The 23,169-nt window shown below is 43.5% G+C and overlaps 2 protein-coding genes across 2 annotated transcripts; one reads left to right on the top strand and one right to left on the bottom strand.

Annotated features, from left to right (window-relative positions):
- Window positions 1-4,326: 4,326 nt before the first annotated feature.
- On the top strand, window positions 4,327-16,430 carry ccdc80 (coiled-coil domain containing 80). The gene is made up of 7 exons (XM_036540642.1): window positions 4,327-6,518; window positions 6,933-7,089; window positions 10,558-10,694; window positions 11,463-11,614; window positions 12,964-13,067; window positions 14,429-14,512; window positions 15,988-16,430. Exons 1-7 carry the CDS (start codon window positions 4,704-4,706, stop codon window positions 16,308-16,310), a joined length of 2,772 nt encoding a protein of 923 aa, XP_036396535.1. The 5' UTR covers window positions 4,327-4,703; the 3' UTR covers window positions 16,311-16,430.
- A 1,268-nt stretch (window positions 16,431-17,698) lies between these two features.
- On the bottom strand, window positions 17,699-22,748 carry slc35a5 (solute carrier family 35 member A5). The gene is made up of 7 exons (XM_036540880.1): window positions 22,684-22,748; window positions 21,311-21,494; window positions 20,975-21,073; window positions 20,629-20,762; window positions 20,467-20,534; window positions 19,588-20,374; window positions 17,699-18,818 (listed from the first exon to the last, which is right to left on the bottom strand). The coding sequence occupies exons 2-7, from the start codon at window positions 21,438-21,440 to the stop codon at window positions 18,750-18,752; spliced, it is 1,287 nt and encodes a 428-aa protein (XP_036396773.1). The 5' UTR covers window positions 21,441-21,494; window positions 22,684-22,748; the 3' UTR covers window positions 17,699-18,749.
- Window positions 22,749-23,169: the final 421 nt, after the last annotated feature.

Genomic DNA, 23,169 nt, shown 5'->3' with positions numbered 1-23,169 from the left:
TATCCTGATCTATCCCTGATAGCTATCCTTGCTCGATCTTATTCAGATGTCTTACCATTCAGTGCACTTCCCTGAGAAAACTTTGACTACAAACTGTGTTGCAGCAAGCATACTAGCTCTTTGACAGAAATGAGCCTCTTTACCCGTAGCAATTTACAAGTATCCATTAAGGTGTTTAAACTTCCGCTTCCTTGTCGATTATAACAAACATGTGCTCCTCTGTCCTCAGTGGTACCATCAGAAAACAACCAACTGGAGATAAGCCCGCCCTCTCCCTTTAAATGAGCAGTTGGAAACAGAGGAACAAAAGGAGGGCATCAGAATGGAGCGGTGCAACCACAGCAAACATGCAAATGACAACCATAAGGATTTCTCACGCCAAATGGCTGAACACTTGAATCACCCCTCATTGTGGTGGGACTCCATCCACAATGTCTTTCTCACGGAGTAATACACAGTATAAAGGAGCACCCAGCTGGAGTTGAGCTGAAGCCTGTTGGTTCCAAACACTACCCATGTGCTTCACACATTGATCTGTTAGTTGGCAGTAATGGCGCACCCCGTAAACAACAGCCTCCACTGTGAGAGCAGCGCAGACCCAGAAGAAGCACACACGAAGTCATTTTCAGGGCGAGGGTGGGCGGCAGTCATCCACGCCCACAGCAAGACAGATAAAACTGGCTCGTGCCTGTTTAAGGCCCAACTTTGAGCAGACGCCCCCTGTAAGGTCCTACTCTCAATGGGGCGGGACGACAGTCTTGGAATGTGGCCACAGTTCTTATCTTTGCTTTTCACCTCCTCTACCCGCTGCTACAGCCTCTCCCTGCTGAGGGTAGAACGTGTTGCACAGCCCATTAAACACCGTGCTCCATTGCCTTGCCCTCATGTTCTGATTGCTCCTTCCCTTCTCTTTTCCCTTTGCTCTTTATTGTCTCTTTCTTCTTTCCCTCATGCCACGTGAGCCAATATTCACCTTCACCTGCAGCCCAGCCTGCAGCTAGCAAGAGGTTGCCCTGCGTCAATGAACAGAAAACATGGGCCTCTGCTAGATGGGAAAGCCTCACCCATAACTATTTCCCACCACTGGCCATCTCTCCACAGGTTTTAACAGCCTGTAGTGACATAAATATTTTCATTTACATACCTTAAATTGTCTATGCTGCTACTGCTTTCTTTTCCACTGTTTTCCACGTGTATCTACTGACTGCCTTTTCCTGGGGTCAGGAAATAATTTTCCAGTTTTTCCCCAACTGCCCCTGAGTTTTCTGAGTTTTTTAATTCCCTCTGGAACTCATACTCCATCCGGCACTTTGTGACAATACCATTGTAAAATGGTCTATAACAAAAAGATTTTTATTGACTGGCAGATATCTGAACAGGCACCAAGAGCAGCCAAAACATCTATCCATAAACGATCCAGATCCAATGGGATCTTTCCCTGTCCTCTGGCTGTCGATGTGTCAGAGCACATCTGAAGTCAAGCAGACGTAACACTCCATTGTTCTGAGCAGGATTCCCAGCAACCGACTTAACCCAGTCTGGTCAACAAGGGAGGTTTCCTGAGTTTGATGAGGAAGTGCTCCTGTCCTCGATGCGCTCAAACAGTGGAGTCCATGCCTATAGTTAGGGCTGGGAATTTTTTTCTCAACCTTGTCATAAAAATATACCCACCTTTGCTCAGTCCAAACAGAGAGTGAAAGATGCAGAAAGGAAAATGCTGTGTTTTTTTTTTTACCTGTGTTTGTAAGTATCCTAGTTTTAAGCTATTTTCTTTTGTTTTGTAGCGTTTCAAAGAGCAGAACAGTTTGAACATTTTCAGATTTGATGGTTGTTAGCCTCTCTTTACCCATTATTATTTGGGATCCAACTGTCTTCCAAACATGACATCACATGTGTATAAATCTCCCAGTCGTCTGCAGTCATCAAGTTCCATTCAGAGGTTAATGATGTGTAGTCATGTCTGGCTCCAGCTGATATCTACAGTGCTGCTGGCAAATAGCAAGCCGTGTCCAAAAAAAACAAAAAAAAACTGACAGTGGCTTTGAAAAATCCCCTATAAAATGTAATTTTGGAGTACAGAAGCACTGCTGGAAGAATATAGTTCATTACTCACAGCTGTTAATGTCTGTTTGTCAAAGGGTACCAAAAGTTCTACTCTGAAAAATTAACCCAGAGGAAGTATTTGGTTGGATGCGTAAAGCGCTCATAGATCAATTCTGGAAAGGGCACGTTCTTGGTGCCTCCAACCAAACACTTTCACTGTGTTTTGACTGTCTGACACAGTCAGACACATTACATTGTTCCAGTCAATCCAGGCAAACGTCCACTCCAGCTATATGTGTCAAGCAGGTCTGCACATGATTTGAGCTACCTGCTGAGTAAAATCCATATTTCTACATCTAAGATAAGATTGTTTTGGATAAGCAGGCAGCAGGTGGTGTAGTAGTAAGGAGCAGGGCTTGAAACTGAAAGGGTGCTGGTTCGATCCCCTGCTGGTGCCCTGCTGTTGTACCCTTGGGTAAGGTACTTAACCCACAACTGCCTTAATATATATCTAGCTGTATTAATGGTTAACATGTAAGAATTGTAATGTATGTAAGTTACTCTGGATAAGGGCATCTGCTAAATGACAATTATGAAATGTAAAATGGAGAAGTGATTTTCAAAGCATGCAAATTTTCCTTATATCTTTAAAGAGTTAAGCAGTTTTAGGTTTTCCCTTGAATGACTGCAAGATCATGTCAGTAAAGTGAAGACTCAAGGCAAGTTCAGCGTAACTGGAGAATGCTGGCTCAGAAGGCAACGTTCCTAAGTACAGTTTTAATCAGTCCTGAATACAAAGCAATTGGAATGGAATAACTATATCAGTGCAAACACTCCTCCTCTTGGGAACATAACAATTGGGAACAAGGGAATACAACAATAACATAATTCAAGCTCCTTGTTGTGGGAGAAACCATAAGCCCCTTCCATTTTCACGTCAAAACATTACTACAAAAACAGAAAAGATGAGTGTAATTTTGCATGTAGCAAATCAAGGGCTTAGCCGAAAGTTTTTTTTAACTCCCTACTGCTGTGGGTATGTGGGATCAAAGACAGCGGTTTCCGGAAGGTGATCATTTCTTAACTGTTCTGGTTAGCGTGTGCGCACAGAACATGTTACATATGCTGTTGCACCGTATATACCACTCGCTTTGGATGTTTTTAGGCGTCACGCAATGGGCAGCGGTGGAGCAGAACTGTATTAGTGACCATGAGTATGCAGAGGTGGGTCACTGCTGTTACAACCTTACGCAAGGGACTGAAAGATATTTGCTTCAGCGAATGTGTAGTTGAACAAAACTGGTATCGTGTAAATTGAGATCGATTTAAGTAGCCTAGGGGACAAAATGGAACAAACGATGTGGATTTAAGTTGGCAGTCCAACAGAAACTGTTAAAATCACAAGAAGACTGATTTGTGTCACTGATTTGCGTCAAAAAAAGATACTGAACCTCAGAAATTGGGAAAAAGAACTTTTGAACTACATTTGATAGTGTGTATTTTACCATCATTCAAATACGTTGATAAACTGCAGTGTTGTAACATTTAAGGTTTCCTCTTGGAAACAAATGCGTATTAGGCTACTCCAGGGCTAGTTATCGCCGAAATAACAAGACCAGAGGCTGCAGTGGTCGGCAGAACGACTTTCATCTTTGTGTATTATTAAGATTTAAGGATATAAATACGAACACCACAAGGCTCTTCACCGGACATTTCACATGGATTAGAGGCGGTGTCGAACAGTTCCGTGAGATCCTCTACGCCTATGTTTTCTCCCAACTTTACCTCCAGCGGCAGCTCCGTACGCGTTTCTCCCCGACTGAAGCCACAGCAGCTATTGCTTTCCTTGCAGTTCTGGGACAGCGTCAAGTGTAATGGGGAAGGCGAGACTTTCCCCCATCGTCGCTTTCCTGACATTTCCTTCGTTTTAGGAGACTAATATAAAGTCCCCCCTCTCTCTCCTCCGGAAACAGTAATGAACTACTGCGCGCTGCAGATGGACAAAGTAAGCGGCAAATTGTTTCCTTGGATTTTTTTTTTGTATCGTGTAGAATGATTTACGTTTTCTTTTTTTAGTTTGTTGCTGAATTCGCAAAAGGAGTAATTTCTTTTTATGGGTACGATTGCGATGCTTCTAAGTCACTCCGTTTCGATTGTGATCTTTACGGACTGCGAATTCATTGGACCAAAGTGGATTTGATTTTTACGGACATGGATATCTAGCGACAGCACTGGTCTGCGTTACAGTTTTGTTACAGTTTTGTTTAAGTGTCTATATTGCATTTTGCGGATGTTGAAACGACGGATGTAATTGCGGAGTTGAAGACGTCTGTAAGGATTTTTTTTTAGAACTGACAATTTTTCTTGTTTTGATGATGGTGTTCCAAATTTAGTTTGCCACTGTCGCTTGTGGTTATTATAATTTTGTCTTTTTATGGGACGGGTGCCTTGTAATTATCTAATGCGAGGTATTCTGCCGCGACACTAGTCAGCTTTACTTTGAATCCTTACATTAGTGTGTAACCAGCTAACTCATTGCAACTACCATCTGACGTCCGGACAAAATCTCTTTTTATACGAACTAAAGACGCCCAAACCTATGTTGCACACTTGGAATTTCTTTCTTTTGAAGTGGGTTTTTTCTTTGACAGAGCTTTAAAATGGAGCGGACACTGATGCTCTGGGTAGCCGTCGGTCTGCTGGTGCAGGCGTGGGCAGGAGATGCGTCTGTGAACGGACCGGTTGAAAGACGGGCAAACCTCAGACGGCTGCCCTATCATCGCGCCAGACTAAACAAAACGCCGTTGCGTTCAGACGCTCTGACTCCGACTAGGGAGAGCACTGGCAGTGATGCTCAGTCCGTACCTGTCTCGGCGGCCATCTCAGGAAGCAACGGGAGACATGACCGCATGCTGAGAGATCAGAGTACGGGTTCTACCAGGGCTGAGCAGACTAGACGGATGCCTCAACGCAGGAGACTGAACCAGCAAAGGGGCCCTAGCGTAACCAGCATGGTTCAGGATGATGGCACTCCGGGGTCCCGTGCCAGGATGGTCCGCATGCCAAGCGGAGCAGGTTCTCCCAATCTCTTGGCGAGCTTTGCAGGGAAAAACCGCGTGTTGGTCATCTCGGCCCCGCACGACTCAGATGGCTACTATCGACTTATGATGAGCCTCCTCAAGCCGGACGTGTACTGCGAGCTGGCCGAGCGGCACGTGCAGCAGATCGTCATGTTCCACCAGGAGGGGGAGATGGGGGGCAAAGTGCGCCGCATCACTAACGAGGGCAAAGTGATCGAGGAGCCCTTGGACACAGCCCTCATCCCCAGGCTGATGAACTTCCTCAAGCTGGAGAAGGGTAAGTTTGGGATGGTGCTGCTGCGGAAGACCTTGCAGGTGGAGGAGCGATACCCCTACCCGGTCAGACTGGAGGCCATGTACGAGGTGATCGACCAGACACCCATGCGAAAGCTGGAAAAGACCAGGCAGAAAGGATTTGTGCAGAAGTGCAAGGGGGCAGGCGTTGAGGGCCAGGTTGTGGAAGGTGGTGGCACTGGGACCTCCATTTCAAACGCTCCAGTGGACATACCTGTAGAAAGGAAGCCGGAGAGGAAGGAGGTGCGTATCCCTGTGCGCCGACCCATTCAGACCACCCCTGCCCCGATAACGACCACCACCACTACAACAACAACCACGACAACGACAAGGCCGACAACTACCACCACAACCACACGCCCTACCACAACCACACGGTCAACCACCACTACCACCACAACCACCACCACCACCCGTCCTACAACAACTACCACCACCACTTCTCCCCCTACAACCCAGAGACCCAGCAAAGTCCAGACACCACCACACTGGATTCCCCCTCTCAAAACAACAGCTGAACCTCACCACTACCCTCCTATGAAAGACCATCGTAAGGGTAGACACCGCCACAAAACAACCCCTTATCCTACACCCCCCACTGAGTACTACACCAAAGCCTACACTGGACGTTATGGAGACAACCGAACAGACAAAAAGGATTACAGCCAGAAACAAGCCGTTATCATGCCGACTCAACACAAACCTGCCAAAGCCAAGCCACCCAAGAAAAAGAATGGCGGAAAGGTGCTGAGCAATGAATATGAGGATAAGTATGACGGAGGTGGGCCTACAGCTGGAGACCCGCAAGGAACCGAGCTGGAAGTTTTTCCCACAAAGAGAGGTAAAGGCAAGCATGACAAAACTGAGAAGAAGAAGAAAAAGTCAGACAAGACAGAGAAGTTGGCCAGAAGGCATAAACCAGATAAGAAGACAAAGGCAGCTAAAGAGGGGAAGGGAGAAAATCGCAACAAAAAAACTGGAAAGAAGTCTTCCAAGAACCGGGATAAAGATGACTTCCAGAAGCCCCCCAAGAAATCACTGCCCCCCAAGGGCACTTTGGCCACCTTCCTGGACTACTTTGAAAATAGAAGACGGCTGATTGTAAGTATGAATTAATTCCTGCTTTTCAAAGAATAGTGTCGGTCTGACAGAGTACACAGTCATCCAGATAGATTCAATATCTTTGTATGTTTTAAATGTTGAAATAAATGACCTGATTGTGTGGTGGAATGGGGGATTTGTGGATGAACATCATTGTTAGTTTGCCATTTGCTCGCTGAAGTTAGGATTAGTGCCTCCTTATGCAATAGCACACTAAGCATGAAATGAACCCCTAACCCATGAAAAAAGTCTTTCAGTGTGTAGATATACACATAACCTTTTACACCTTTTTAAGAACTGTGATAACTCCATAAAGAATATGGATCGTTTAGAATGTAAACCTTTGAAAGTAGCAGTGCTGTATATGTGGGTATTACCTATTTTTAGTCTGTCCAATGTAAATCTCTTGTCTAGCTGATCACCTCTCCTCATGAGGAGAACAGCATGTATGTCCAGCAGAGGGATGAGTACTTGGAGCATGTGTGTGAGATGGCCATCAGGAAAGTCTCTATCATCACCATCTTTGGCACCTTGACCAACAGCACCATGAAAATTGACCACTACCAGCTGGGTAAGCATTCATTGTTTTTCACCTGGAGATTCACATTGGCCTTTTAGTGAATTTGTGTGTTTTTCATTAATTTGGCCTTTCATTAGAGCATTTCAGATAGAGTTCTGCAGTGGATATGAACCCTCTAGTCTAGTATTATAATGCACTCCTCTGTGTACTGGGTGCATCAGTGACATTACTGGTGAGCTTTCATCTTATCAGTGAAGTGTGGTCATGGAAAGGCTTTCAGGCACATCACCATCAGCGCCAGAACTTTCCTCTTAGCATAATAAACAGGACCTTTGAAAGTCACTGAGCTGGTCCCTTTGTGCCTGACTTAAGCTTGGTACCCTGAGATGAAAGTTAATTGCATTTCCGAAACGCAAAATTAACTTCCCATACTTGGTCAGCTTAACTGACCTGTGGCCGAACGCTGTGTTGTTGGGCCAGCATGAGTTTTTTTTTTTTGTACCTCCTTTCCTCTCTGGTGTGTTGCAGATTAAAAGATTTTAATCTGCAAGATCATGATACCCTAAGCACAAACTCCTCTGATCTGAAATTTGGCCCAGACTTCTAAATGAGTCCTGCAGCTTTCCAGACGGTGATCTCACGTGGCACCTTAGCTTGACATCAGTGAAGCCTGGAACTTAGAGTCAGAATGGAACAAAATAGACCCTGTTCAAGTAGCTGGGTGGGTTGTCCCACTGATCAGACTGGGAAGAACAACCCTTGCTTGGCACAAGTGCCTTTGTAGTTCTTCAGCCCAGACAAGTGAAAGTCTGCTTCCTCTACATCTGGTAGATAAACTGTAGAACTGGAGAGTTTGTTCACCAAACAGTCTCTCTAGTCTCTCTAGACCAATAATGGGTGGACTTATCAGGGTCTCATTGCAACAGAATAGTATAATATTGCTCATTTCAGGGTAAAAGTTGTATTTTTAACAGAGAAATTGTGTTTATTAACAGCCAAGTTTCTCCTTCATTGTGTGATGACAACCTTTAAATGAGTTAAGTATATATTAATAGACACTGTGAGTGACAGTGTTGTGCAAGTTCACATTTCACAAGAGCTAGCTCAAAGTTCAGTTCACACAGATTAAAATGGACAAGTTCACGTTCATAGTTCACAATTTTGAATTTTGAACAAGTTCACAGTCCCAGTTCAATGTCTCAAGTATGGAATAACGCCGCCCATGTTTATTCATCAAGCAGTAACTTTAACACACCCAAGGATTCTGAATCTCGCGCAAACCTGAACGAGCTCAAGTTCACGTTCTTTAGTTGCAAACGGATATATTCAAGTTCACCGTTCACCGGAAAAATGAGCACGTTCAATGAACACACTCTTTTAACGCATTCATGCACAACACCGGTGAGTGACTCTCACAGGCAGTACATTACATTTACGTTACATTACATCATTTAGCAGACTCTCTTACCCATCGCCTTGTAGTTATTAAGAAGTATTACAAGAGGTCAGTAAGATACTGAGTTAAGAGCTAAACTAGTGTAGAGTGCTTTTTTCTTTAGAAAATAGGGATAGATAGGATAGATAGAGATAGATAGAGAGGAAGGTAGACTAGAGATATAGTTTGAAAAGATGAGTAAGAGATTCGGTTTGGTACTGATATGGTTTCCTCTCTTAAGAAAGCTCTGTCTAAGTCAGGCTTAACTACTGTAGAAATCAATCTAATACATATCTCTAGCTGTTTGACAGGAATGCTGGAGCATGATATGAAATGACTGCACTCCTGGCTGTGTCTAAAGCAGACACAAATTACGCTTTTGTTCCACACACCGTTCTGAGTCACACGCGTTCTGAAAGACAGGAAGCCCTTCAGCACAGCTGTAATGGAAAGAGCTGGGCAGTCCAATGCAAAGTGACCTCATCTTCCATGAACACAGAAGCCCAGACATTGGCCAGAGTCTCTGCTGGACCAATGAGAGCCCGCCTTTGCATATGTGGAGCATTGTGGGAAACTGGTTGGTGCTGTCAGTGTGATGGGTAACAGTGCATTTCAGAAGCACAACAGAGGCCTTCTGGAAGTGTGGACTCATTTCCTGTGGGTTTCTGGATACTCGGCTCAGGCGTGGAGTAATTACAGTGCCTTGGCCTATACTTTTTAATCAATCATACAGTTTTCATCTAGGTCTTGACAAACTTTTTTGCTTACCTGTGAGCATCATAGCATGATGTAAAGCATAAATAACATATTAAGGGTTGAGGAGTTAAGCAGAATGTGAAGACCCTGTCAGAGAAACTCATTCCTTAAGGTCATGACACTAGACAGTGGATCTGCATTATTACTCTTTGTATGGGCAATGTCTGTTTGGAATCACAGTGACAAATTCCTGTGGTTCCGAATGATCCAAATAAAAAATCTGTTTTAAGGCTGCTGCCCCACTGTGCTTTTAGTTCACTGCACTGAATAAACCTTTGTTGTGAGGTGCTGTGCTCACATCTGTCTCAGGCCACTCTTACTGCAGTACAGTTTGTCTTCCAGAGACAAATTTAGGTAAATTAGCATTTTGTTTCTTGCACACTATGAGTATAAATGAATAAAATTACTCCGCAAGGGCAATGTATATCGCAGTCAAATTGAACAGAGAGGCCTTAGTCTCTCCAGCTGAGAGGTGCCCAGTTACCCACAGTATGTACATATCTGTGATGTTGGGGTCTGTTTCACACCAACCCAAGCTCCACCTATCCTGTTGGGTAGTTAAATCTTCACGTGAATGGATGTGGTGTTTTGAGGTGTAACCTGCATAACCTGGGAGTAAATAAATAAGGGAGGACTGACTCTTATAAAGAGGAAAGCTCGGTTTCTCATTCCGGTCTGGGCCAACTCTGGCTCCATGCCTCCATGGACTAACAAGGAGGAGGAGCTCTTCTGTGTTCCTGTTTACTCCGGTTCAGTTTATTTCAGCAAAACAGCAGTTATTATTTACGAAGGGAGCAAAAAATAATGATAAAATTAGAAACTCGCTCCCAAACAGGAGAAGAAAAACGTGATCAGAACACCTCCAGTTTTCTGTTGCCAACCCTAGAATAGACTTTGTGGCTCAATAGCTATCTGTGTTGCGTAAAATTAAATTCCTGTGTCGTCCAACAGGTATTTGTACACAGGACCGCAATAGTGGTGACTGGTAGATGGCGAAGCCATTCGAAAATCTTTCATACAAAAATACCTTCAAACCAACATCCGAATACCAATATCCTGCATGCAAAACAAGCAAGGCTTCTGTGAGTCCTCAGCTCACACTCCAAACCTGATACCATTCAAAGGTTTCTTCACCCCCAAATGAAATTCATCCACCCCCTGCTGTGGGTGTGCCAAAACAAAGATATAAAATGTGTTTATATGTGTGGTGCGGGGGGGGGGGGGGTGTCTGACCCTAACAGCAGGGCACCATGTAGAAAGATCTTTTGTGTGGCAGTGGCAATTTAGCAAATGTTTTAGCTGACAAAATGTGAACTTTTTTGTGACAGAGCATGACAAACCTATGAAAGGCTTAAAGCAGGAGGACCTTGTGAACCAGGACCTTATCATCGAGCTACGGAAGGAGTTTAGAATGACATACGAGGATTTTTACATGGTGCTGACCGACTTCGACATGAAAGTGAAGGTTGGTGCCCCCACACATGCCCCCCCCCCCCCCCCCCTTCCCCCCCACCCCCCCCCCCGCCACACTCCCCTGTCCTAACCCCTATTTCTGTGCTTTCACATGGAAGGCAGAGCAAATATGGTCACAAGGTGAACAGAGGGTGGCCTCCTTCCTGTCAGTCTCGCTGCTTGCTTGCTCACTTGACTGTTTTTAGATGCTTCTCTTTGCCTGCAATGAAGTCAGCAAATCCAGTTAATCCAGCTGAACTATTGCTTTGAATGGCCTGCCATGGCTAACTGTATTTCAGTCGTACTGCATGACATTTTCACAGCGGTTCATCTTTCCAGCAGTGTTTATTGTCTGGCAGTTTAAACCTGTTAACGGCCATAAAAAAGGTATGCTGGCAGGGACTCAGTAAAGTTTGAAGTATCCATAGCAGTCAGTTATTCTGATCCTATTTGCCACAGCAGATGGGGTCTGATGCCAAGGCTGTAAACACACAACGATCAGAAGTATGACTGATAAAAATAACATTTTAAATGTGACGATAAAAGTAAGTGGTGCTTTGAAATGAACGCTGGGATGAACTCTTTTTGGCTCTGTGAAGAAGACAAACTTTTTTGAAACTGTAGTAGCTGATACCTGTTTGGAGTTCCATGTAAAATTTATGAGTTACTTCATGTCAAATTCAAGTTTCCAAATAATGATTCATACACTATCAACAAATCTTCCCAAATGTCTACGTGCCCTGTGTAAAAATCTGTTCCCCTTTTCATGTGCTCTCTGCAGCAATTCTATGAAGTGCCTATTGCCATGAAGGCTGTGTTTGATTACGTCGACACGTTCTCGTCACGAATCAAGGAGATGGAGCAACAGAAGAGGGATGGGGTGATGTGCAAGAAAGAAGACAAACCCAGATCTTTAGAGAATTTCCTCTCAAGGTACTGCGGCTTCAGATTCAGTGGGTTCTGCAGTGGAGAGGTGATGGCTTTGGCCTACCAGAGGAGTAGCATGCCTACAAGAAGGATGTGTTTCCCTTGCAAGTCTATCTACCTTGGTTTGAACTGAGATCTAAACGCTGTTTTCATTAAATTGGCTTGGAACATACCCTCATTCATTGTGACTCAACAATTGTATGTCTTTAACATTTTGGAACCCATTTATTGACCTGGATTTTTATAGGAGCAACTGAGTTAAATATCTTACTTTGTACTGGTTAGAGCCACAGTCTCCTTCCAAAGATTAGAGCTGACAGCCCTAAGCTCCACATTTCAGTACTGTAGCCACTATGCCATATTTACTAGTTGAATTTGGCTGCCATCTTGGACAGTGACGATACAGCAGAATCTCTCACAGCAGCTCTGGCAGCTCTGAGCTCTTGCTCTGTAATTGATTATTTTCCCTTACACATTTTTTCTGAAATGAATTGGCTGATAGCTTACTTTTTCATATTGCATGCAGGTGGAAACTGAACAGTGAGTGAGAACAATCCAGTTGTAATTTCTGTCTACATATACATATATTGGTATGGAGCACGGAGAGGACAGTATGACGGTGACCGAGTGGAGACATGAGCTGTGTGATTGGCATATTTCACCGTAGACTGCTTTGATAGTAACATGCACTGACTGGAAGCATGCTGTTGAGCTGAAACAAAAAAGAAGCCAGATGCTGGAATCTAGCATAATCAAAAAAAGACATGACAGGGTGAAAAACAGATCTAAGTTGAACATAATATATTTAGGCTATCCAGTCAGTTCTCTTGTAAATGTTTGGTAAACTGTGAAATCTGAAATAGAATGTCAGAATATGCCACATACAGTGTGTTATATACTTGGTCTTACTGCTTCTGACACGTAGTTGTACCTATGTAAAATTATATTTAATTATAATTCATTTCACAATTTATGAGTGGCAACAATTGGTATGATTTCATTTATATCCACCATATATTGACCGTTATTAAAAATGTATTCCTTGAATTCTGGATTTTATATTTGAACATACATTATTTCTTTGCCAGAGTCGATATTTAGTGTCTGTTTACCTGCTTTTGACATTCTTATTTTTAATCAGATGAGACCACTCACATTCTCAATCAATCCAACACGAATATATGAGGCTCCTAAGATGGACTCTGTTGTACTATTTTTTTACACATGTATAGAATGCCTAATCATAATACCCTTGTTCAGCAGCCTTGAGGGGGTACTCATGGGATTCCCATTTGTAGAGAAAATTTGTGATTGGCTGTGGCACATGGCTCTCTCTGATTGGACTGTCACCTCAGGTTCCGCTGGAGACGGCGGCTGTTCATAATATCTGCCCCCAATGATGAGGAATGGGCCTATCAGCAGCAGCTCTACGCCCTGACCAGTCAGGCTTGCAATCTGGGTGAGTTCATGTACCCAACGTGAGTCAAATGAGAGTCAAGTGAGATGCTAATGACTTTCCATAACTGGATGGTTCATTCGCCCCATCTACAGCCCCTACTCAACTAAAAGACCCAGGTCCCCTGACATTTGAGATTGTATGAACTCTCTATCACTGTTGACAGTGAAGTGATCACAATAGGCTCATTGTGCATAAAACCTCCTCCATACCAGTGTAGGGAGCAGTTTGGAAACCTAGTGCAGGACCCCAGATTATCTTTGGTCGTCTCTCTGTGTGAGACAGCAGAGGCAGAGGAGACTGTACCTCTTTAGTAGTTTCACGGTGCTTAAGACTCAAAATGTAACCGTATTGTAAATCCTCATTGAGGATGATTTTTACCCTTATTACATTTTTAAATGATGAGCGCAGTAGGGATCCGAGATAATGCTGTTGGCAGAGCCATTGCCTTGTGAAAAACCTTTTTGTGGGAAACTGCAAATGTCAGATGGGATATTTGCTACTTTTTCCAGTAGCCTAGACAACCACAGAACTCTGCCAGGAGTCAAGCACTGTTGTAGAGCAAGGATTAGCAGTTTTTTGCAGTTCAAACAGAACCTTAAAAACCCTTAAACTTGACTTTATTTTACTTAGTCATAGCATCTCAGTTTGAAAGTCATTTTGGATTAAATCACATAGATTAAAATGTGTTTATAAATGTGTTCAGACTTCATTGATAGTGGCTAAATGGCTGCATCTCTTCATCTTTCTCTAACCTGAAATTCAGCCTTACACTTCCCAGTGTACCTTAAATGCACATGTTGTCCGTAGAATCTGTGACCGCACTTCAGACCACTTATGTGAATCTTTCCAGTCAAATACAAACATGCTTGATTATTAGTTTCAGCTCAAAGCCATGAGAAGGTTGAGCCTGTTGGTATTCCTCTCAGTATATTAGATATTTTTATAATGGCTCCACTTGCATATTGCAAGAGTATTTCTTCTGTTTACTGAAATATTGGGGTCCAATATTTCCACTTCTAAATGAGAATGTTTAAATCTACCATAATTATATAAGGTTTTCCCAATGAAAAACGGGTCTCTTGGTACAGCTGTTTGAAGTGTCCGTTGTAATCACCAACGTTGTGTGAGGATTTTATTGATGAGAGAATCTTGGAAAGCAAACAGTGGAAACATGGGCAAGGGGGAAACAAAACTGACACCTTGTGACTGAATTCTTGGTAGCATGCAGTGCTTGGAAAAACAGATGGGCTTTTCATCTTTGTGAAGGTTTCTGAAAAGCACTGGATTGGTCCAGGATAAGCCTCTAATACAGCGTCTCTACTGTACTGTCTGTGTGTTAATGTGTCTGACTGTTCCCCTAGGCCTGCGTCATGTGTCTGTTCTTAAGCTGGTTGGGGTGGACACGGTCGACATGGGTGGGGTTCTGGAGCTGTACCCCATCAATGGTAAGGTCCCTTCTGTCTCCCTCAGGGGTACAGTTAACATTCCTCTACTATTTTGAAGTATCTGCAGAGCGCAGTAGAGTGAGGTAACATACCAGCACTGGTGTTTGTACATTGTTGGGCTGGAGCAAAATCTCAATCTATCAAACATGTTATACAACACTCCCTTGTAATGTAGTTTTTTTTCCAGATGTGCATTCAGAATACTTATTTATTCTCATGAATTGGAAAAAATGATGGAATGACGGAACTACTCCACAGTACCACGCAGAGTCCGATATCACTGACAAGGAGGTCAAAGTCGTTAAGTTTACCTGCCAGACATTGCTGTTGTACCCTTGAGAAGGGTGTGTTGCTTAGGGACATAACCAGCTGCATAAATATGTACGCTATGTAAGTCTCTCTGGATAAGGCTGTCTGCTGGGCAAATAATGTAACAGCAGCTGGCAGCCCCATTTCCCAAGGCAGTATATACTGTGCAAATAAAAGCTTACTCTGTGAGCTTACTTTCTTAGCTTACTAATTTTCTGACGATCTTTCGTTAGTGACTGTTAGGGTGAACTTGCACGCAAAAAATCGCGTGCTGCTCTGATCCCACAGTACTGGTGGAACATGGAATTCCTCCAGCTGGAGGAGACGTTGCATTCTGAGCAGGTGTTGGTGGGCTGAGCCAAACCATATGATGCGCATCCAGCCAGGTGTTCTCACCCTCCCCTGTTCCCACCCCCTTGTGCGTCGCTCTGCAGCTGAGAGGCCGATGAGTGGTCCTGCATGTCGGCATATACGCGTATATATGCGCATATACGTGGGTCGGTCCCGCTGACTCGTGCAACAGCAGGTACACAGCTGCGGCCCCAGTTAGAGACGTTTAAGGTTCCCATTCTGCTTTTAAGATGCGCAGTAATCTGGGAGATCACCAGAAGGCGCACCGGGAAATGATATATCGCAGGGATAGAAAAATGAAAGGGAGATTAAACATTTTTTCCGAGGTGACCCAACCACAGGTGTTCTCGCTGTGCTTATCCAGCTGTACAGCAGCAGGAAGTGGGGTCCTCCTCTCTTTTCAGAGAACTGCATCAGCGCGTTTGAAGGCTGCCGACTGCTACTCTCACCGCTAAATCAAAGCAAGGATTATTCAGGAGACATCACAAAAACTGATGAAGTGGCTGCGGCAGGATCAGTAGTGTTTTCACAACCATGTAGAATAAGCAACCACTTCTGAGAGCAACATATGGACTTGCCCACACCTCCGTCCAAAGCATGCACCTTCCGGGCTTTTTTTGGCCAGATCAGAGTTGTAAAGCATAGCAAAGGCCCACTGATGGGTTATTGGTTCAGTGTGCAGCTTACTACTTTTTGAGCTCCTCAGCAGAGAGCCTGCTTTCATCTTTTGCCAGTGTTTTCTCACACTGCTCACAGTAATTGCAAAGCACAGTACAGATGTGCGAGTGACGGAATCTGACCTCCCTCGTTTGCAGGAAGCGCAACCGTGGAGCGCGAGGGCATTCCGGCCTCCCTTGTGAGGGACATCAGGAACTACTTCCAGATTAGCCCGGAGTATTTCTCCATGCTGCTGGTAGGAAAGGATGGCAACGTCAAGTCCTGGTACCCCTCCCCAATGTGGTCCATGGCCATTATCTACGACCTGGTGGACTCCATGCAGCTGCGCAGACAGGAGATGGCGATCCAGCAATCTCTCGGCATGCGCTGTCCTGAGGACGAGTATGGCGGCTATGGTTACCATCACCACGGTTACCACGATGGCTATCAGGATGGCTATCACCAAGGCTATGGTTACTGAGGGGTGCACTGTAACCTTTGATCCTCAGCAGTTTGTTCAGTGAGAGTATGGACAGGGCCAAAATACCAGTTCCCACCCTTTAATTCTTGTCTTTTTTTTTTAAATATTAACCACCCAGCAATGAAATTGTTTAAATGGGCTACACTTTTCAGTCACAACCTGAAAATATGGTTATTTTTATGTTTCTGTTGTGGATAAAGAAACTTGTATAGATATCTTCTTTTTTATGTTAAATATTTTATTTATTGGATGTCTGCTCCATTTGAATTTAATTTGAAAATCAGAACCAGCTGTACGTTATTGTTGGATCCAAACTTCAACATCAAAAAATAATTTCTTTTTAAGATCACTGTTGAGACAGATGCTCTTATTTATATACAATTGTGCCACTGTATACCAATGAATAAAACCCTCAATTTATTACCAGCTCTTTATTTCTTAGTAAATCTCCATCTGAATATTTTTAAGCATTTTTCCATTGTAAATTCAAACATAGTGCCCTGTAAAACCCAATTATCGAATAGTTCTGCTGAAAGCTGAGATCCATTTCTTTAATTGACCTTTTGCATAATGATTTTAAGTGACACTTGCAGTAAGCCACTGGAATTCCCTTACAAGGCCCCTCTGGAATAAGTACGCTGTGTGACCACACAGAGCCACGTAGACCACATACGATCAGGTTTCAGCAGTCAGCATGTGTAGAGGCAGTCAGAATCTTTCCATACATTTCCTGTGTTGTAGCGCTCTCTGTGGGCCTTGCAGGTGCCCTGCTTTGGCATGCTCATGGGCAGAAGCATATGCCAACTGAGCAGTTCTTATATCTGAAAATACTGAAACCCACCAAATGATTCACTTGTTACTCATATGGTACAATCTTACCTACCAAATGTACTCCTAAACTGTTATGATGCTTTTTTTAACCATTTTTCATGATCTGTTCATATTTCAAAACAGGAAAAGTATGAAGTAGCTGTATCTAGAGAGAATGTGTAATCAGATCCCAGCTGTAAAATGATACAACTGATGTGTATTCATTTTTCATCATACTTTAAACTGTTCCAGTTACTGCCAAGGAAACAAAATTCATTGGTGGCTTAGAATACATTATTTGGTGCTTTCTCTTTAGACATACTCACCAATTTCGATTACTAACACAATGACCCTTGACAAAACATGGGATAAACATAAAACCCTTTATTTGGCTAAAATGTAGGTTTTGACATAAAACTCTAAACATCAGTAACCACTGAAAAACAAGGCATTTCTCATATCTTTAATATTGATGAAGTTCATTCAGCAATATGAATGTTTGAAATTCAAGTTTCCTGACAACTCAAACAAAAACTACACATTTCCAGTACATGGAATGATATGGAGAGGTCATCAGATTCATGTTCAAATGTCATGTATATTTCAGTAAATTTATCAGCCCACAGTTAGCACAGCTTACTGTAAATACTCTTACAAGACACTGCAGTACAATAAACAGCATATAAACGGAGATAAAACTGTACATGGTAGGACAAAATATATTGCTGCGCAATAATGTAATACTTCTAGAATCTGGCAGCTCCAATGTTCTACATGAAGGCAACTTATTTATTTTCAAAAACATAAATCCAAAATTTTCAAACTATTCCACCCTTTCCTTAAAACAAACGCCCATTACACTCATCTAACTAATCAAAACCTTGTGTTTTGTGCTTAGCAGAATAGAGTTTAAACCCTACGGCCAGGTTCTGAGACCCAAACACATGGGGAGCAATGTGTTATTAATGTTTGGCACTTCACTGCATTCTTTGATTCCATTTAATTGCTGCAGTCAGTACAAAGCACTCTGGCCAAAACCATGGATATCAGGGGGTCCACAGGCAATACATTCATCTGGTGATATGCAACATCTAATGCAAATATCCCAACATTTCCTTAAGGTGAAAAAAGCACAGCTGACTTTTTGCAGAGCAAATCCCTGTTATGTAAATAAAAGAGTAATGTAAGAGCAACCGAGTAGTATCATCATTGTCCCATTAAGAAACCATGGGTTGAAAAAACTGCACAAAAAAACGCTGATTGCACTTTGTGTCAAATTAGTTAAACCATGCTTTCTCCTCTAAGAGTATGTATTCTATGAATATGGTGTGTGTGTGCCTCCTATATTCACGGCTGCACATTTTGGCTGTATGGTTAAGCCTCACTCAAACAGCACCACAAACCACGTTCTCTCATATGCTGCCAAGTCACCGCTGTAGTGTTTTCCAAAATCGGCATATTTCGGACTTTTCACTGCTTGAACACAATGGATTTTCATACAGCTTTTCATACATAAGCAGGCACATAAGACAGTTCATTTAACACAATGAAAAGTGATATCATATATTCTCAGTGCAGTCACAGACCGGTGCAAAGAAAGTGTTCCTCTGCACTTCCTGGTCCCGAGCGTTAGAGAGAATCCTCCTCCGACTCACTGTCTGTGTTGGGCTTCGTCAGCCTCTCCAGCTCTTCCCCATCCTAAGACACGAGATAGCAAAATTAAAAATGGACTTAGATAGTCACTGTATCTAGCATGCCGAAACTACACAGCATTTGAAAAAAAAAAAGGCTACTTCAAAATGAAATCAAAATGGATTGTTAGTCGTGCATGATTCCATTTCAAGCCTGATAACACGCTGTAGATGCACTGCCAAGAACTGCTTAATTTATAAGGACAAACGTACAACCTGATCTTTATACTGGGCCTAACAAACACTCGTGCTAGCTACATGTTTCAACTTTAAAATGCAAATAGTCTAATTTAATGTCCGCGAGAAACTAGATTTAGACAAACCTGGTACACAGCTTGTCACGCTGGGATAAACAGTAGCATGTGGGAAGTGAAATGTTTAACTATGTGAGAGTGTTTTTAGATATTACATGATGAGACAGGCCACTGAACAGTATTGCTGTTAAATCTCAGTGTAAAATCCACTCAATAACAGATACTGCGTCTCCCTCTGCAGGGCATCCGTGGCAACTACAACGGAAGCAAAAGGCCGAACAAAGCCTCCTTAGAAACCTTTGCACAGCTGAACTTCGGTCCCCATTACTCCCATTTATAATGCATTCATCTAAATCACTTAATGAACTCAGGTTGGTCACAGCTCATGTCAATTTCATTTTAATGCAGGAAATCGGGCTCCTTTCCTCCTTTTTACAAATCAAATTATCACAGATGGGAGAACCTGGACTGCTTTGATAGTGAACTGTCTGTATGGAGAATCAGGCAGATGGCGTCTCTCACCCCTCGCGATCTCTCGGACACCTCCCCGTTGATGACCCGCAGTTTCTCTCGCTGCAGGGCGTATTCTGGGTCCTTTGCCCGGCTGGCGTTGTAGATAAAGATGGCCAGCAGTACCACAGGAGCCTGCAGGAAGAAGTCCAGCGAGGGCCGGAAGTCGAACAGGAAGAGGGAGAAGGACGTGACGAGGACGGTGGTGATCTGCCCCGTCAGCACGTGGAACATGTTGTCACGGAACTTGAGGATGAAGGCCACCGATAGGCCCAGGGCGGCGGTGACGAAGATGAGGGCCACGGAGTAGACGTTGTGGCCGTAGAGCAGGCCACAGTGCGCAGCAAGGGCGCGGGACCGGGGGTGTAAGGCCAGGGTCAGCCCGTTAAAGACCAGGCCAAAGACATACAGCTTGCTGTTCTGGATGAAGATGCTCTCGGTCAGCTGGTCCCCCTCCTTTAGGATCTTCTCATTGTAGATGTTGGCCATGGAAGAGATGAAGCACTGTAGGATGAGCAGGACGTGTCCCAGGCCCAGGCCGTTGAGGGTGTGGAGAAGCTCCTTGCTCCAGGGCGCCCCAGGCAGGGCCTCGCCCCAGCTAGATGAGTTCCCCTGGCCCAGATGCTCCGCCTCCAGCTGGGTATAGCGCAGGCAGCTGTTGGTGGGGGTGGAGAGATGGCTGAGGTGGAAGCCGTGCACCGCAGTGACATGCTGGCTCCCACCTGTGCCCGTTGTCAGGGCGACGATTGACAGGAAGAGGATCACTAGGGATGCCCACTGGACTGAGGACAAGCGTCTCCTGTAGGACACAACATTCCACGCCATAAGTGAGAGGAAGGGAGTGATCATCAGGAAAACTGAGTCCATATCTGTCACCACAGTAACACTTACTTCAGCACGATCCTGAACAGTAAGGCCGTGGTCAGAATGACAAAATTTGAAAACAACACTGCCATAGCCTGAGTGAAAAACAAAAGGAAAAGAGGATGACGGATGGAAGGGGATTCTAATCAATTCACTCGCTCAATGTGGACAGAACATCTGACGACTTACAGGCTGAAGGTAGGACAACACCGAGAAGATGATCAGGTTGTCGAGGAAGTAGAGGAAGGCAGGAACAGACCACTTCATGTAGCTGAGAAAGGCAGCACAAGAGGAGCAGCCCCATTCTTTGTATGAGCGACCCTCTGAAAACAAGAAAAACCAGTCTAAAGTCACATGGTGAGTTTAGGGAAAGTGTATGAGATAGACACAATGAATAATTTGTGTTATTAGCATACAGACACATCTATTTTCAACTTAGTTATCTGAGGTAATGTTGTTTCTCTAAAGAAATCAAAAGCACAAAATGCAAGCCTTGAAGCAGAGCGGAATATTTACTAAGTAAGTGAGGGCTTACCCTGAATCATGACTCTCAGAGACATCACCAGACAGAAAACCAGTTTAATGGCCTCTGCACACAGGTTAACTGAGGCAGGAAGGTAGTCATATTTGTTTTCTGCAAATACAGAGAATAAATACATATTAGCTAGGCCGTTCAATTCAGCACCCTTTTTCTGGGTTTTTTGTCAAATTCCTGTATTTTTCCCCAGAAAACTTGAACATTTAGGTCCACTGATACATCCACACTAAATAATAACAGCTGGTAATATTTTCTGGGAAATTACCCTTAAGTCCTCCAACCAATGTCTAAAAAAAATGTAACCGTTATGTAACAGCGCTGCAGAATGCGTACCTGCGTTGGCCGAAAACTTGAGGAGGAGGATGCGGCTGGTCCCCAGGGTGACAAACCCGAGGCCGAGCGCGAGGGTGTAGGTGGAGGAGCGCGAACACAGCCGGGCGTGTGGGCAGCAGCGGCAGCCCATCGCTGCGGACCGGGGCCGTTTACCGCACGGCGGGCTCACTGCAAGGCACAAGCTCTGCGCAGAGACACGGGCATCCTCACAATCCGCTCCAATGCTTTTCTTAGAACCCTTACTGCACATAACAATGACTAACTTGTGTGTCCGCAAATCAAAACACAAGAAAAGCAAAGCCCTGACGAGAAAACAGGACGGGGCAGATTTGATTTGCTTAAATTGTTGCTATGGCACGGGGTCAGAAAACAAGGGGAAAAGAGAAGCAAACAACTTTGTCCAAGAAGCACAACACGATCATTTGCAGTATGTAATCATCAATGGTGCACCTTAGTTAAAGAGAATAAACAAACCTGAATTGTACTAATACTCTAACAGCACTGTAACACAGACACTTGAATCTTAATTAAATTACAAACTGATACTAACTTCACTTGTATTGTCATAAATTTTGACTTAAATTATAATTCTCCATGATTAGCTCCACTCTTCATGCATAAATGACTACTTGACTATGCACAAGTGGGAACACAAATGATTACTCAAATGATTATAAATACGCAATTACTTAAATGTTTATGCTCAACATGTGGTGAGAAACCGTAACTGGCAGGGACCATTTAGAATTATAAAATAGACATTTTACTCGATTTTTGAACATAGCCCTGAAACATATGATTACAATCGGTTATTAAAACGTAAGTTAACTTACAGGGAAAAACAGAAATGTGTTTCAGGTGTCTATTTGGGAACCAAAATTACATCACATGGAGGTTTGCCAGAAACTGAGGGCACATCAAGGAACGGTACAACCGATGTCAGTTAAATAGCTATAGATGCATGTCATGAAACAAAATAATAACAGAAAATTTTAAAAAGTAAATGTCACAAACTGATCATTAACCAGCTGTGCAGCTAGCCACTCACAACAGGAACTCATTTAAATAAGAACGCAATAGCTGGCATGCATAACCTGTTATACCTAAAATTAGCTGTTGGCCAGACCTACGTGTAGTAACACCGGCAGACAGGTGATTTTTGACCCTTGCGAATAACGTTGGTTACCTGGCTGGCTAACATCATTACGTTAGCCAGGAACCGTGGCGACTTGTAAATCAAGTAGAACAAGCCTTCCAACACGGATACGCTTCAAACAATAACGTCACACATTGTCGTGTGTAGTTCAACCAAACGCACATGATAAGGCATTATTTCAGCCTCCAATTGCAAAAAGTGTGTTATTATTATTTACCTGTCCCTCTGCCTGGCGTTACGCGTTACTTCTCATGCCTAAGTCCACTTCCTTCTTCGGGGTTGGTTGTCAGCCCACATGCGCAGTTATAATTTAATTACGTCACAAATACGGCGATACGTATGGCACACACTTCATATCAACGTTACATTTTAAATTAAATTAAACGTATTATTATTAAACTACATAACAAAATCTGATTTGATGAGCACAACAGTTAAGTCTGTTATAGTTTACTAATTATTGTATTGATAAAAGATTTTGGTCAAATATTAGGCAAGCATCACATTAGTATTATTTAGATACAAAGATTAATTCAGTTTCATTAAAAGCGGCCTCAGTGGAAGACGAAACAATACAATTAATGTAGGCTGGTGCTTCCGGGTAAATCTGCAACTGAATCGCTTTAACTCGTGTTGCTTTGTTTGTTATTGCTCACGTCAACACACCGCAGCGTATCGCGAGAAGTTAGCTGCGGAAGTGACT

This window comes from Megalops cyprinoides, chromosome 11, assembly GCF_013368585.1.
Source record: "Megalops cyprinoides isolate fMegCyp1 chromosome 11, fMegCyp1.pri, whole genome shotgun sequence".
NCBI classification, from domain to species: domain Eukaryota; kingdom Metazoa; phylum Chordata; class Actinopteri; order Elopiformes; family Megalopidae; genus Megalops; species Megalops cyprinoides.
Note: the sequence above shows the minus strand (reverse complement) of the source record. Positions and strands in the feature narration are given on the sequence as shown.

What these genes read in the sequence shown, in the direction of transcription:
- ccdc80 (XM_036540642.1), top strand. Translation starts at nt 4,704, where the DNA reads ATGGAGCGGACACTGATGCTCTGGGTAGCCGTCGGTCTGCTGGTGCAG. An exon ending in TTAGAGAATTTCCTCTCAAG is followed by an intron (nt 11,615 to 12,963) that starts GTACTGCGGCTT and finishes CTGTCACCTCAG; the next exon opens with GTTCCGCTGGAGACGGCGGC. An exon ending in CAGTCAGGCTTGCAATCTGG is followed by an intron (nt 13,068 to 14,428) that starts GTGAGTTCATGT and finishes CTGTTCCCCTAG; the next exon opens with GCCTGCGTCATGTGTCTGTT.
- slc35a5 (XM_036540880.1), bottom strand. Translation starts at nt 21,440, where the DNA reads ATGGGCTGCCGCTGCTGCCCACACGCCCGGCTGTGTTCGCGCTCCTCC. An exon ending in CAAGTTTTCGGCCAACGCAG is followed by an intron (nt 21,074 to 21,310) that starts GTACGCATTCTG and finishes CTGTATTTGCAG; the next exon opens with AAAACAAATATGACTACCTT. An exon ending in TGTCCGAGAGATCGCGAGGG is followed by an intron (nt 18,819 to 19,587) that starts GTGAGAGACGCC and finishes CTCGTGTCTTAG; the next exon opens with GATGGGGAAGAGCTGGAGAG.